Source organism: Mesoplodon bidens (genome assembly GCF_964165515.1).
Source record: "Mesoplodon bidens genome assembly, chromosome: 13".
Taxonomy (NCBI): Eukaryota; Metazoa; Chordata; class Mammalia; order Artiodactyla; family Ziphiidae; genus Mesoplodon; species Mesoplodon bidens.
The window spans coordinates 24,171,513-24,186,609 of NC_138169.1; the positions used below are offsets into that span (position 1 = coordinate 24,171,513).

The following is a 15,097-nucleotide window of genomic DNA, read 5'->3' on the forward strand; positions in this document are numbered from 1 at the left end:
TGTGAAGTAATAAATAGGTGCTGTTTTAAGCCACTAAGTTTGTGGTAATTTGTCATAGCAGCAAGAGAAAACTAATACATTTCCCAATATGAATAGCAGTGAGAAGTAGTAAGATATTAATTTAAGTGGATTATGAAAAGTTATATGTATATTATAATCTCTAGTGCAACCTCTAAAACTATACAAAATTAAAGTGGAATAATTAAAAATATTAATAATTCAAAAGAAGGCAGGAAAAGGGAAATAAAGGAATGAAAAACAGAAAGGACAAATAGAAAACAATAAAATAGTAGACTTAAATCCAAATATCAATATTTTGGGCATAAACACACCAATTAAGAGACAAATTGGATGTATTAAAAGAGACCCAACTACATGCTGTCTACAGGAAACACACTTTAGGCTAAAAATAAATGGATATAAAAAGATGTATCACGCAAACACTACTTAAAACAAAGCTGGAGTGGTTATATTAATGTCAGACAAAAATAGACTTCAAAAAATTAAGAAGGATAAAGAGACAGTGCATACTGATAAAAGGGTCAATTCACCATGAAGACATAACTATCCTAGGTATGTATACACCTAAAAACGAAGCTTCAAAATACATGAAACAAAAATTAATAGAATTGAAAGGAGATGTACACAAATCCACAATTTTTGTTGGATACTTCAACATTCCTCTCTTAGTAATCAATAGAACAAGTAAAAAGAAAACCAGGAAGAGTGTAAAAGAATTGAAACCACCATCAATCAACTGGTCCTAATTGACATTTATTGAACACTCTATCCAAAATAACCTTTTTTTCCCCCAAGTGCATATGAAACATTCACCAAGACAGACCATATCCTACATCATTAAGTAAACATTAACAAATTTAGAAGAAATGAAATCGTACAACATATGTTCTCTGACCTTGATGGAATTAAACTAGAAACCAATAACAGAGAGATGGTTGTAAAATTTCCAAATACTTAGAAGTTAAACTACACATTTCTAAATAATACATGGATTAAGGAGGACATTACAAGGGAAATTAGAAAATGTTTTGAAATGGACAAAAATGAAAATGCAGTATATAACTTTGTGGGATGCAGGTCTCAAATCAATAATCTAAGTTTCCACCTTAGGAAATTAGAAAAAAGAGCAAAATAAACTCAAAGCAAGCAGAACTATGGAAATAATAAAGAGCAGAAATCAATGAAATAGAAAAGGGAAGAACAATAGAGAAAATTAAAGAGCAATAGAGAAAATTAAAAATAAAGAAAATTAAAGAAAATTAATTAAAATTAAATTAAAGACACATTCTATTTCAATGAAATAGAAAAGGGAAGAACAATAGAGAAAATTAAAGACACAAGGTAGGTAATTCTTTAAAAAGATTTTTTTAAATTGATAAACTTCTAGCCAGACTAACAAAGAAATAGAGAAGACAAATAATCAGTGTGGAGAATGGAAATGTGATGTCACTATAGACCCTGCAGTTAATAAGGATATTAAGGGAATACTATAAACAATTCCACATGCATAAATTTGACAATTAGATGAAATGGACCTATTCCTCGAAAATCACAAACTACCAAAACTCACCAAAGATGAAATAGATAATTTGATTAATCCTTTAACTATTAATGGAATTGAATTCTTTGTTAAATGCTTCTGAAAAAGAAATCTCCAGGCCCAAATAGTTTCACTGCTGAAGTCTACCAAACATTCAAAGAAGAAATAACACCAATTCACATATCTCTTCTAGAAAATAGAAGAGAGAATACTTTCCAACTCTTCCTTAACCTAATAAAGGGCAACTACAAAAAGGCCTATAGCTAACATCATAGTTAATGGTAAAAGACTGAACACCTAAGATTAGGTGTAAGGTAAGACTTACTATAAAAGCTACAGTGATCAAGATAGTGTGGTGTCGGTAAAGAGAAAGACACGTATCAATCAGAATGAAGAGTATGCAAAGGTGCAAAGGCAGCTCAATGCACAAAGGACAGACTTCAACAAATGGAGTTGAAAACATTAGACATCCACATGAAAAAATATGGTGGTAAACCTCACACCTTATACAAAAGGATCATGGAAATAAGTGAAAATTTTAAACTCTCAAACATTTGAGAAAATCTTTGTGATATTAGGTTAGGCAAAGTGTTCTCAGACGTGACACCAAAACAACGATCCATAAAAGGAAAAACCGGTAAGTAGCACTTCATCAAAATTTAAAACTTTTGCTCTGGAAAATACACTTTTAAGAGAAATGAAAAGACAAGCTAGACTGGGGAAAAATATTTACAAATCCATATCTGATAAAGGACTTGTATCCAGAATATACAAAGAATTCTCAATATTCAATAGTGAGAAAACAACTCAATTTAAAAACAGGTAAAAAAGTTGAATAGACACTTCACCAAAGAGGGAATGTGGAAGGCAATTAAACACAAAAAAAGATGCTTAGGGCTTCCCTGGTGGCACAGTGGTTGAGAGTCCGCCTGCCGATGCAGGGCACACGGGTTCATGCCCCGGTCCGGGAAGATCCCACATGCTGCGGAGCAGCTGGGCCTGTGAGCCATGGCCGCTGAGCCTGCGTGTCCGGAGCCTGTGCTCCGCAACGGGAGAGGCCACAACAGTGAGAGGCCCGCGTACCGCAAAAAAAAAAAAAAAAAATGCTTAACATCATTAGGGAAATGCAAATTAAAACTGCAATAAGCTAATACCACACACCTATCAGAATGGCTGAAATAAAAAATATTGGCAGTTCCAAATACTGGTGAGAAATTGGATCTCTCGTAGTGGAAGGCAAAATGGTATTGCCACTCTGGAAATCCGGTAGTTTCTAAAAGTTAAACATAACCTTTACCATACGACTGAGCAATCCCACTCATAAACTTATGTTCACATAAAAACCTATACACAAATATTTGTAGCAGTTTTATTCAAAATCGCCCAAAACTGGAAACAACCCAAATATCCTTCAACAGGTGAAGGTAAAACAAACTGTAGCGCATCCAACAATGGAATACCACTTAGCCATAAAAAGCAACATGTGTGAATCTCAAAGACAGACAGAAAGTAGCCAGTCTCTAGATGTGACATCCTCTATGATTCTGTGTATGTGACACTGTGGAAAAGGCAAATCTATAGAGAATGGAGAACAGATAGGTGTTTGCCAGAGGTTGGTGTGGGGCAAAGGTGTGACTGCCAAGGGGCAGCGTAAGGGAATTCTTTGGTTGATGGAACTGCCCTGTGTCCTGATTGTGGAGGTAGTTAAACAAATGTGTTAAAACACAGGAACTTTACACAGGAGAAAGTTAATTTTATGGTATGTTAATTAAAAATTTTTAAAAACTGAAACAAAAGATATTCAAATAAATTTCTCTTTAAAAATGTTTTCAAAGAAATTTTCCACCTGGGTTTCTTCCTGATGGGTTTCCTCTGCTTTGGGGGGGCTCTGCCATACCAGCCCTGGTGTTTGTGGTTCTGTTTATTCATCTGTAAAATGAGATCAGTCTTGAGTAGCGATTTTCCTTCTCCCCTGGCCCTAAAATTACACCCCTGGGCAGGCCCTTTGTGAAAGTGAGGGTGGGGCAGGTTTGGAGAAAAGGAGCATTTGGCCTCCAGTGGGCTCTGACCCACAGAGCAGCTGTGCTCTTGACTGGCCCATGTACTGTTTGTCTGAAAATCTCTAGATTAGAATAGCTGCTCTTGACCCAGATCCACACACACCTGGGGGGTTTGAACAATCCTAGATTTCAGGGCCTACTGGTACGGCCCACTCATTTATCCCTTTGGCACATACCCCACTGGACCCCAGCGGTCCGCCAGACCAGGGCACTGGCTCTAACGATCAGCAATCTAAACAAGGCCCTTTGGGGGAAGCTGGAAGTGTGGTCCTTGTTCTAGGAGTCCCAGATTGCACATGGATTAAACATTGTGCTTAATCCAATGGGAAGTCTGAAAAGGCTTCGAGGTCTAGGCCTCCTTAAAGGCAGGGTCTGAAAGGACCAAAACCATTTTTCTCCCACACAGGATGACTTTTTGGAAGAGCACTTTCTAAGCGATAAAGGGCTGTGCGCAGATCGGGGAGCTGCTGTTGTGAAGACGACTTGCTGACCCGGGTCAGCAGGGCCAGAGTATCATTCGTGATGAGACCTGCCAGTTACACCAAGCACCAAGCACCCACCATGTGCCAGGCACTGTGCTAAGGAAGCACTGAATCTTCATGACAGCCCTGTGAGGAAAGGGCTGTCATCGCCTGGACGAGGAAACTGAGGCTCCAAGAGGCCCCACATCACACAGGCAGGAGATGACAAGGCTGGGCTCCGGTCCACAGCTCCAGCCTTCTGAGCCGAGGCCTGTGAGAGAAACCTCTGAACCTGACGTCAGGCCTGCTCTCCACACGTGCCCCGAGATGGAGACTAATACCACCTTTCATCAAAGGCTGGTAGAGGATCTTGCCAGGTACAACAGCGCTCAAAAAGAAATGTTTTTTAAGAAATTTTATACAATGGAACGCTTCCTTTGAAAACTATCTTATGCGTAAGTCCAATCTAGAAGACCAGAGTTGAAGGTGGAAGCAGGCTTGGCTTGGAGCCCCTAGGGCTCCTGGAGTACCGCTTGAAGGCTACTTATCCAGTAGGTTGGCACTTACTGTGAGAAGCATGGGAGGCGCCATGATGCTTAATGCCGGCTTCGTGTTCAAAAGAATGAGGCGGGATTGTGGCAGACTCATTCCTGGGTTGGTCGGTCGTGGGGAGGGCTGCAGAATACCAAACTTGCCACGTGCGTTGGGTGCTGGTCCATTTGGTTCACTCTCCCCTCTGGTCAGCCATGAGCTGTCACTTGCAGGGTAGGAAACTTATCTTCACCATCTTACATTTAATAAGCTGAATCTTTAAAGTTATGAATTATAAGATTAAGAGCTGCAGTACCCTTCCTTTTTTCTTGCCCTTAAAAAAGGCATCATCTGGTTTTTCTGTATCAGTGAAAGTAGAATGTTTTAAGTACAGATCTTGGTGTAGGATCAATGGCAGATCTGTACCTCTGACCCCTGGGGCAGGGGCTGGTGGAATGGCTCACAGTGGAATCATCAGATGGACCTCCTTCTCATAGATGTCAGGGATCACTCCCATGGGGGAGCTGACCATGTGCACAGTGTTCTTGCCAAACAGCTGGAACTCATAGTGGATGAGCTGCTCCCAAAAGCCACTGTTGGGCCGGATGATGGGCCGGCATGACTTGGTCCATGTGTGGGCATCCAGCAGGGACATGGCGTGGTACTTCATGAGATAGGCAAGGCAGAGGGCGGCTGAGCGGCTCACGCCAGCAGCACAGTGCAACAGGGTGCGGCCCTGCTTCACCTCCACGCTGTGGATGTGGTCTGCAATGGGGTCGAAGAAGTCACAGAGACGCGACATGGGTGTGTCAGCCACAGGCACCTGCACGTAGTGGATGTCCTCGTATAAGGTGTTCACTACCTCCACTGAGACGTTGATGACCGTGGTGATGTGGTTGCTGGAGAGCATGAGCTTGTTGTTGGCTGCTACCCCGTTGCTGATATACAGGCTGCTGGTGATCTGTGAGAGGCCGCTGACCGAGGGCTGCCGGAACTGAACCGGGAAGGCACACGGAGATGCTGTCATCGGGCCGGTGGGTCAGCGGCCAGTGAGACATAGATGCTGCATCTTCCTGCTAGGCTGTGTCCATAGAAAACTGCAAAGAGGGAGAAGGGACAAATGAGGAGCCAAAGTTCTGTCCCCCCACTTAACATAATTCAGTGGCTGCCCACTGTCACGATGAGATGGAGCCCCTAAGCTTGGCTGTCAAGGCCATTTGTAGCCCAGCTCCTGCCCATCTCTTCAGCCTCCTGTTAACCTTTCCCGCGTCCTGAAGGGCCTTGGCTGGGCTGAGCCACTTACAGTTCCGTATGGACAGTGGTCCTCTCTGGCCCAGGGCCTTTCCTGCTCTCATCCTAGAACCCCCTTTCCTTACAAGCCTGTCAGGTCCTAATCTGTTCCATTCAGCAGAGGACTGTTGAGCATTGGGATCTTAGCCAAGGGTCACTTCCTCAGGGAAACCTTCCAGAACTACACCCCTCCCCCATATTTGATCAAGTCCCAGCTCCAGGCAGGCCCTATGTGCCCTGCTTCCTAACATTTCCTGAAGAAGTGCTTTTGCCGTGATCTGTCTGTGAGTTCTCTTGGGATATCACTGTATCTATCCTCACTCCTACTATATCACCAGTGCCCAGTTGCGTGTCCCCACAAGTAGGTGCTTAAAAATATTTGCTGAGTGAAGAAATGACTCCAACAACCACAACTCTGCCTCCTGAGAGGTTTCCTGGAAAAGATGAGGTCTCTGGCCATGTTTCTCTAGAACTTTGGGGAGGAGCTGGGTGGAGGTGAGGGTGGTTCTTAGGCTGCTGGAGAGGAAGGCCAAAGGCTGCATCGACAAATCTTGCCTGCCAGTACCCCAGAGTCCAATGCAATAGGCTCACCCCAGGTAGGGCAGATGGGGTTGGTTTGTTCTAAAAGTCTTGTGAGGGTAGGGGAAAAGCCCCACTCCCAACTTCACCCAGTTGGAAGCCTAAATGCTAAGGAATGTTCCGGATCCTCATCATCTGAAAACCCAGAGAGAAGTGGACTGAGGGCCCCCAAAACTAGTACCCAGTGGGCAACAGGAATAGGGGAGACTGCTGTTCATCACAGGGACAAAAAATGTGCAGAGGAGATACTGCTCTGCAAGGTGAGGGTAGTAATGAGAGGAAAGTCGTTTTCATGCTAGTCAAGAAATATTTATCAGGCACTGTAGTAGGTGCTGGGGATACTGAAATGTACAAGTCAGCCATGCCCGCCCCCCCCCCCCCCAGAGCTCAAAGTCTAGTGGGAGAGACAGACATTAAATAGGCAATTATGGGCACAACAGAGTTGGAAAATAGGGATAACAGTGCCTACCTTATAAGAATCTTCTGAGGATTAAATGAGGTAACCTGGGTAAAGTGTTTAACAACAGGGCCTGGCACATTTATCTACAAATTATAACTACTGTTGCTGTTGTTAGGGAAGTTAAAATGCAGGGCATTCTGGGAATGAAGAATAAAGGTACTTATTTCAGGCTGGGGCTACGGAGTTGCGAAGATCACCTGAAGAAATGACACAAAGATCTGAAGAACGTTTAGCGTGAGGGGGAGGGAGAGGGAGAAAGAGCGACTCGGCAGCATCTCAGTTTCACCATTTGATAGCGTACAAAGCCTTTGGTTCGATCTCCAAAACAGCATAACGAGCCGGTGTCTGGAGTTAATATCTCCATTTTACACACGGGGAAGGTGAGGCAGAGTGGGGAAAAGGACCTGTCTAGGACCACAAAGCAAGGTTCAAAAGCCGGTTTTTCTGGTCTCATTATGTGTGGGAAAAGTGGGCAAACACCGCGGAGTTTTCGTTAATACTGGGTTATAAACGTGGAACAAAGTTCAAGGGTTGACGGGAGAAAGGGGCCGTTTCCAGGGGTGAGTCAGGTAGGTTTCCTGGGGAGTTGGCGTTGGAATGGGCTTCTAATCGCCCGCTCAGTGTCAAGACCTTAGTGTCTTACCTCTCTCTCGCGGGCGGGTGGGCAGGTTAGTTCAGGAAACAACCTTGGGCGAGGGTCTCCAGGTGAGAGAAGACCGGTCACGACCCAGGAGCCACAATCCCCGCCGGCCCGGTGCTCCGGTTTCCATAGCAATGGTCCCTCGTCGCGGGGAGGAATGGGCCGTGCTGGGTCTCCGGAGAAACCCAGGCCTCGTCTCCCCGTCCCGGAGCTGCCCCGCCCGGATTCACCCGGTTACCCGCCCTGCGATCACGCGGGGACCACAGCAGTCCTAGTCAAGAAGTAGGGTCTGCTCTGCGCGCTGCCACCAGCAGCTTGTCCCCCAGCCAGTTTCCATGGCAACGCGCCGGGCCGCACCACGGCAGCCGCCGAGGGACAATCCTGCCGCGTCCGCAGCCTTCGGGGTTTTGCGCAGAAGGCCCGCCCCCCCCATCCCCCACCCCGGTCCCGCCTTCCTCTCACGTCTCCCGGGCAACGCTCGGTGTTCAGCGCCTCGCGTCTGCGCAGAGGCTCTCTCCGCTTCTGCGCTCTCTCACAGAGCTCGGTTACCGACCTGTCTCCCGTTCCCGAGTCGCTCTCTAAGGTGGGAGGAGAGAGTCCTGTAGTTAGCCAGCAGCCCAGGCCCTCCGTCACATGGAACCTAGGCTCGCCCATTGCCTGTGCGGTGGCCCCCCAGGCGACCACCAGTTCTGGCACCAGCCCGGCCTCGGCCTTCTTCCGGCGCAGTAGGCTCTGCAGCCGCCCCGACATTCACGTACGCACCAAGCCGCAGATCTGCTTCCTGCAGTCGCGGACCGCTCAGTCGCCTGTGCTCCTCAGGTGCGGCCCGGGGGCCCAGAGCGTTCGTCAGAGCCCGGGCCCCCGGGGGGAGCCGAACTCCCTCAGACCCCTGCTCCCTAAGCCGGCCGCGGGGACCTTGGCCCTGGCTCTCCAGAGCCTCGGGCCCCTCAGAGCCCGGCCCTTTCTTAGACCCCAGGAGAGTCTGAATTTCCCAGCCCAGCGCCTCGCCCGCCGTGGAGCCTGAACGCCCTCAGTCCAGACTCCAAGGGAGTCTGGAATTCCCGCCTCCAACCTACATATCCTCCGAATCGCCGCGGGCCCGGCCCTCTAGTCTCCCAGGTTTGACGTCGTGTATCCCGAGGGTCCCTAGCGCCCTCTGGGCCTAGCCTTGAACTTCCTTAGAGCCTGATGAGGCGCAGGTCCCCCCTCAGGCCTGACACTCCCCTCCTCAGCCTCTACTTTCCGCAGTGGCCCAGGGAAAGCCCCCAGTTCCCTCAGCGGGGCCCCAATCCCCACAGACCCCAGTTTCCCCTCCCCTCCTCCATTTCACAGCCCCCTCACAGCATCCTCCAGGCTCCCACAGAGACCTTGCTTTGGAAAGCAATTTGGTTCAAAATGATCATTATTTATTACTTGAAAGGGAATATTTCCATAAAACTGCCTTTTTCCCCCCTTCCCAGGAAGTAATGGTAAATTTGGTGCACCACTGAGTGGGTGAAGACTGTTTCATGTGTCTTTAAGTATTTTAGGTCTTTTTTTGTTTGTTTTTCTAACGGAATTCGGGAGACTTTTGCTTTGTGAGCATCTTGATCTATAAACTAGCCTCTTCCAAACACCTCATGTCTTTGCTGTCAGAAAAAACATAAATGTGAGATAAGGGGTGTTTGTTTCTACTAGTTTGTAAATGTAAAAACATTCATAAAACCACAGTTCCAAACTGGCTGAAAATGAATTAGGAAAAAAAAATTTTAATCCTTCAAAATGTTTTATCCTTTAAAAATTGTCCTATCAAAATAATATACACTTATCATAGAAAAATCAGGCAAGCAAAATGAATGGCTAGAGACAATCACTGTTACCATGTTGGTGTATATTGTTCCAGATCTATTCATATATATGTACTGCAACATGCTTACACATTTTTTTTGTGGGGGGGTGGGGGGGTATATGTCACAAAACCGTTTACTATTTTGTAATCTTTTTTCCCCCACCCAATACACTTTGGATGTCTGTTTTATTCATAACTGCATAATATTTTATTGTATAACGTAACCATAATTTATTCATTTGCTTCCCTATTGTATATTTAGGTAGTTTCCAAACTTTAGAAAGAAAATATTATGAGTAATTATTTTTAAGTGAGCAAAAATATCTATGTAGTTACAAAACCACTTCACGGTGTCACCAAATTATCAAAAAGTGAAAACTCAAGGCCTGGTATTATCCATTTTTGACCAATTACTCATTTTGACCAAATTGTTATCTCTAGTTTGGCCTGGAGCACCTGGCTCCATTCCATCACACCCATCCCATCCCAACTTCTACCTCTCACCCTCCAGAGTCTCCTCAAGTCCTTGTCCACCCCAAACTTCCTTCACTTTTCCAGACTTTTCCCAAACCCTTTTCCCTTAGAGTTCCCCCATCAACCAACCTAACCTCTGTCCAAACACTTTATTTTCTTTTTTCCTGTTTCCTCTGACCTCCCCCACCCAGATCCCCCTTATACCTAGGCTTGAGCAGTGCCCCCCCACCTCAACCCCCCTCAGATTCATCCCTCTGACTTTGCTTCTTTCATCTAAGACCCTCCCCTCCCATTTCAAACTGCGTTTTCTTAAAATGACTGCTCCTGTGAACAGTTCTGAATCCCTGTTGACACTTCTCTTGTGGATTACTTTGACCCTTCTACATCCTTCTCAGGATGTTTTTCCCTCTCAGCATCCAAGAAACACCCATTTAGCGCACATTTCCTACAAGAAGAAACCTAGGCCTACTCCCTTGCCCCTCTGACAACTATGACAGGGTGGTGCCTCTCCCAAGAAACTTGGGGAAGCCTCAGCCACTACCCCAGGATCCCATCAGATCAGATCCTGTCCTAGCCCTGGCCTAGCCATCAAGCCTGTACCACCACCTCCTCCCTCTCCAGCTTAATGAATTCCAGTGAAGCAGCAGTGAAAAAATTTTTACCCAAGAGCCACTTATCTCGGGTGATTATTCGTGACAACCTCAGTGCACAACGAATCTATGAGATGGAGGTAAAGTTGTCACAGGCTTTTGCATTAGAGGGTGTTAGTGGCTTGATCCATGTTCATTTCACTCTCCCCAAAACCTTGTGGGGAGATCACAGATCTTAGAGGTGATAGGAAGCCATCAAAGTACTCTAATACAAGCCCATTTTACAGAGGAGGCAGTTGAGACTCAGGGTTACTGATTTGCCCAAGGTGTCACAGCTGTTCCTGAGCTGAGGGAACCAAGGAGGACTCCATGTCTCTTGGCTCCGGTGGCATTGTTTTCCCTCAAGGTACATTAGCTTTCTATTTAGGGACTCCCTGAATGGATTCCTACTATCTCCCATAAAAAGAAATCTTGGCTCTTAGAGCTTGAAGTGGCATTGACACCATTTGGTCATTTTTTTCCTTCAGGGATTATCCCCCACTTTCCACATGAGAACTGAGGCTCTTCTACTTTTTGTTTATGGACAAGAAGGGTTTGACCTGCTTACCCAGAAGCCCTCAGAAGAAGAGGGAAACCGCAGCATCATCATCCCACAGACCCTGATTAATTCATTAAATACATCTTTGGGGCCTGCTTGGGACAGGCACTGTTTTGGGCACTAGGAAGAGGCTAGTGAACACGATGGGCTCTGAGAACGTACTCGTTTCTTCCAGCACAGCAGGCGGCCCAGAGTTGAGCTGCTGTCCCCTTCTTGACTCTGTTGAACCTCCCTCCATGTTCCAGGACCAAATCTGGATGGGCGCATGGGATTCTGACATTGAAAACAGTGGGAAAGATGTAAGAGATGGTGCAGATCCTCTTAAGGGTCACAGACACTAAAAGAAGACTGGAGGCCTGGGTGTTTCTCCCTCTGCTAAACTTCCAGTGGCGTGGTGTAGTGGAAATAGGGTGGACTTGGACATGGGCAGGCCAGCTTTGTGTGAACTTGGGGAGTCACTTTTCCTCCAGGACTCTTCTCATTTGTAAAATAGGATCTATTGGGATCCTGTCAGTTGCAGGTGACACAAACTGAACTTGAACTCGTTCAAGCAAAATAGAGAATGATGAGTTTATATAATCAAGGGTAGATAGGGCAGGGTCACCAATGTTTGGGATGAGAGATGGCAGGGGCTCCAATGCCATTGGATGTGTCTTCCACTCTCCCTATCAGCTCCCCTTCTGCTTCTTTCTGTATGTTGGCATCGTCATCAGGCTGGCTGTCCCTGGGGAGCATGGCCACAGGAAACCCTGGCCTGTAGCCCAGGAAGGAAATAGAGTGCTTCCACTGTTGGTCAAGTTAGACAAATCCTGGAGAGGGACTCCAGTTGGCTCAAGTTGGATCACGGGCCCATCCATGCCCCAGTCACTGTGGTCAGGTAGTGTAGGCTACTCTGGCCCAGGATGGGTTGGGGGCCAACCCCTTTAACCAGTGGATTTGGAGATATTGCACCTCTGGTAAGTGGAGTGAGGGTCTGTGAGATATAACTGGAAACTCGTGAGTTGGCTTTATATGTGCCATCTTCCAGCCATCCAGAAGGTCTCCTTTTGAAGCCGTATTGAGCCCTTACATGTTTTGGGTACACAATGTCCATTATGTATCATTACCCCATTTAATAGCTCAGCAAACCGAGGCTCAGAGATGGAGTAACTTCACTAAGGGGTGTCATTGTGGACTTGCAAACCCAGGTCTGACTGACCATGGTGCAGGATGTTCTCCCTAAGGACAGGGACTGTCTTCTCTGTAGACCCAGTGATTGCTGAGGGCCCAGCTTGTAGGAACTCAGTAGATTTGAGAGGCTTGAGTGGCAGCGTGGCAGTCTTTCTCTCTCCCCCGCAAAGTGCTCCCAGCTTTGGCTAGCCACTGGCTTCTCAGGGCCTCCAGGAGGGCAGCTAAGATCTAGTGTCTTGGGAATCCTCTGAGCAACGCTCTGAGAACAGTGGTTGATGACCAGTATCCCTTTATCTATGGCCACAGTTCTCAACTAGGACGGCTTTGCTCCTCAGGGACTCTGGTGCTGTCTGGAGGCCTTTTTGGTATCAGAAGTGAGACTGGGATGGTGCTACTGGCATTTAGTAGGTGGAGGCCAGGGATGCTAATGCTGCTAAATATCTTACAATGCACAGGCCAGCCCCCCGCCACAAAGAATTACCTGGCCCCATGTCAGTAGTACCAATGTCAAGAGACCCTGATCCATAGTAAAAGTGCTATCACTCTGTGCCTTGCTTAGAAATATCTGGGCATGTGTCCCACCTTCCTGATTATGTTGTAGTTGCTGTGAAGACCTGCAGCTGATTTTTCATAGTATCCCCTCCACAGCTACCTCATTGGAATAAGTAAATGAATAAGACAAAGGATATGCCTTCCCAAAGCTAGCAGTCTTGTTGGGGACAGGATAGAAATGGTAGAATAGAACAAATAAGTAGAGTTCAGTGTGACATAGGGGGTGTCACCAACAATATGTGGGGAGCACCAAGTGAGTAATAGGGACTGGGTGATAGGAGTTAAGGAAGGGGGTTTACAAAATGCACCCTTTCTCCTCCTCCCCTCCCCTCTCTTTCTTACCACGACATGCCTTTACTTGCTCAGGCTCCTCATCTAGAATGCCTCTTCAGCCCCTCAGCGCTCTCAGGAAGCTCTCTGCATCCTTCAAGCCTTATCTCAATGCCATCCCCCCCAACCCCACAAACTTCTCTGACCATCTTCTGCCTCCTGCCTGCCCCTCCCCTACCCTGCCCAAGCCACATGGGTTCCCCTCCACTCTGAACTTGGCTTACCTGTGGTGGCTTCACTCTGCCTTCCGTGGTAGATGTTTGGGTATTTGTCCCAGCCCTTGATTAGACTGTACAGTCTTTGACAGCGGGGGCCAAGTATCCCCCAAGATTTAGTTCAGGCCTCTTCCGTGCCATTTCCCCCGTCCAGCCCCACCAGAAAAGGCTGCTCCTTCCTGTGCCAACACGTCTGTCTGCACTGAGCATGCGGTTGGCCATTTCTTGTTGCTGCCTGTCTCCCTGACCACGTTGTGAGTGTCTCGATGGCCAGAATGCTGACTCGTTCATCTCTGCAACCACAATGCCCAGTTAAATTGAGTAGTTACTCTATGTTTTTTGAATAAATGTTCATTCCTTTGTTTAATTACAGCTTCAGCACAGTGCACAGAGTAAGGGCCTGGTACATATTTTTTTAAGTTAACCACGTCCTCTCACTTTACAGATGAGGAAACTGAGGCCCAGAGAGGTGACCTGACTTGCCTGAGGTCATGCAGCAAGTTAGTGGCAGAGAACTAGAAGCAGGTTTCCCGACTGCCGTGGAGTGGTCATTCTGCATCACCACAGTTGCTAGGTAAGGACCTCAGTCCTCTTGGTGGCTTTCAGAAGCCCTCTTCATTCGTCCTTGTCCTCATCCTCATCCAGGTGTGGGGAACTGGATGTCAATGATGCTTTTATTTTCCCTTTTTTTTTTTTTTTTTGGCCACACTGCACGGCATGTGGGATCTTATTAGTTCCCCAACCAGGGATCAAACCCACACCCCCCTGCAGTGGAAGTGCCAGATTCTTAACCACTGGACCGCCGGGGAAGTCCCCTATTTTCTCTTTTAATGGTCTTCTTTTGAAAACGTGCTACTTTTCAGTGGGAGCCCAGTCTTTTTCTAGGTTTTTGTCTGTTTTCTTGGCTGAGCACAACTGATTAGAATAATTGACTTTAAATATTTAAATTTTATTATACAAGCAATATGACCACATTTGCCCAAGACAAAAATTCTTTTATTAGATCAACCATTGCTAGCATTTTGATGTGTTTTTTATATTTTGTGTATTCATTTCATTTCAACAACAGTCTTTTTCCTTGGCACTGTACCTAGAGAAGGGGAAAGGAAGGCTTTGGGGATCTTGGCATCTTCAGAGGGCCCACAGAACAGCCCCAGCCCCTCTTTTCTCCAGAGTGTCCCCAGGAATTCTCCACCTACTAGATCTTCCCTAATGCAGCCTCTCTGAGACTCACCCCAGTCTAGCCTCTGGCCACATGCACCCTTCTTCCCTAGACGGCTGGCCTTGGCAGAGGGTCTTTGCATCCTCATGCTGTGGCCCAACGGACTGGGGGACCCCTGGGAGTGGGGCAGGTGGGGGAGTTGGGATGTCAACCTAATAAGTCACTTTATAAGCCACTAACTCATCTCAGACTGTGTGGACTTAGTCTTCCCATTTTTGCATGAAAAAACCGGAGGATGTTGCATTTAAGTAAGGAACAAGAAGTGACGAAATTCTGGAGAAATCGCCTAATTGTTGAAAGAAAAAAAAATAAAAGGGAAGGAAAATCAGTGAAGGAAGATGGAGGAGTGTTGGATGGGAAGATATTATTTGAGAAATAGAATCCTGAAGCTAAGGAGGGCCTTAGGGATTCTTTAGTCCAGAGGACACACACACACACACACACACACACACACACACACACACACACGGAATTCTTAGTTCAAGTGAAGTCTCACCTGGAAGCCCATTCCAGTAAAACCACTGACATATTCACAT

At 46.5% G+C, this 15,097-nt stretch overlaps 2 protein-coding genes across 2 annotated transcripts; one reads left to right on the forward strand and one right to left on the reverse strand.

Moving 5' to 3' along the window:
* Window positions 1-964: 964 nt before the first annotated feature.
* Window positions 965-8,202, reverse strand: DUSP18 (dual specificity phosphatase 18). The gene is made up of 3 exons (XM_081251676.1): window positions 8,136-8,202; window positions 7,586-7,853; window positions 965-5,710 (listed from the first exon to the last, which is right to left on the reverse strand). Exon 3 carries the CDS (start codon window positions 5,638-5,640, stop codon window positions 5,074-5,076), a length of 567 nt encoding a protein of 188 aa, XP_081107802.1. The 5' UTR covers window positions 5,641-5,710; window positions 7,586-7,853; window positions 8,136-8,202; the 3' UTR covers window positions 965-5,073.
* LOC308626707 (uncharacterized protein C5orf52 homolog) lies at window positions 7,740-14,175 on the forward strand (the record flags this gene model as incomplete). Its single annotated transcript, XM_081252119.1, has 4 exons — window positions 7,740-7,864; window positions 7,913-8,401; window positions 10,506-10,614; window positions 13,785-14,175. The coding sequence occupies 4 exons, from the start codon at window positions 7,740-7,742 to the stop codon at window positions 13,815-13,817; spliced, it is 756 nt and encodes a 251-aa protein (XP_081108245.1). The 3' UTR covers window positions 13,818-14,175.
* Between the last annotated feature and the right edge of the window lie 922 nt (window positions 14,176-15,097).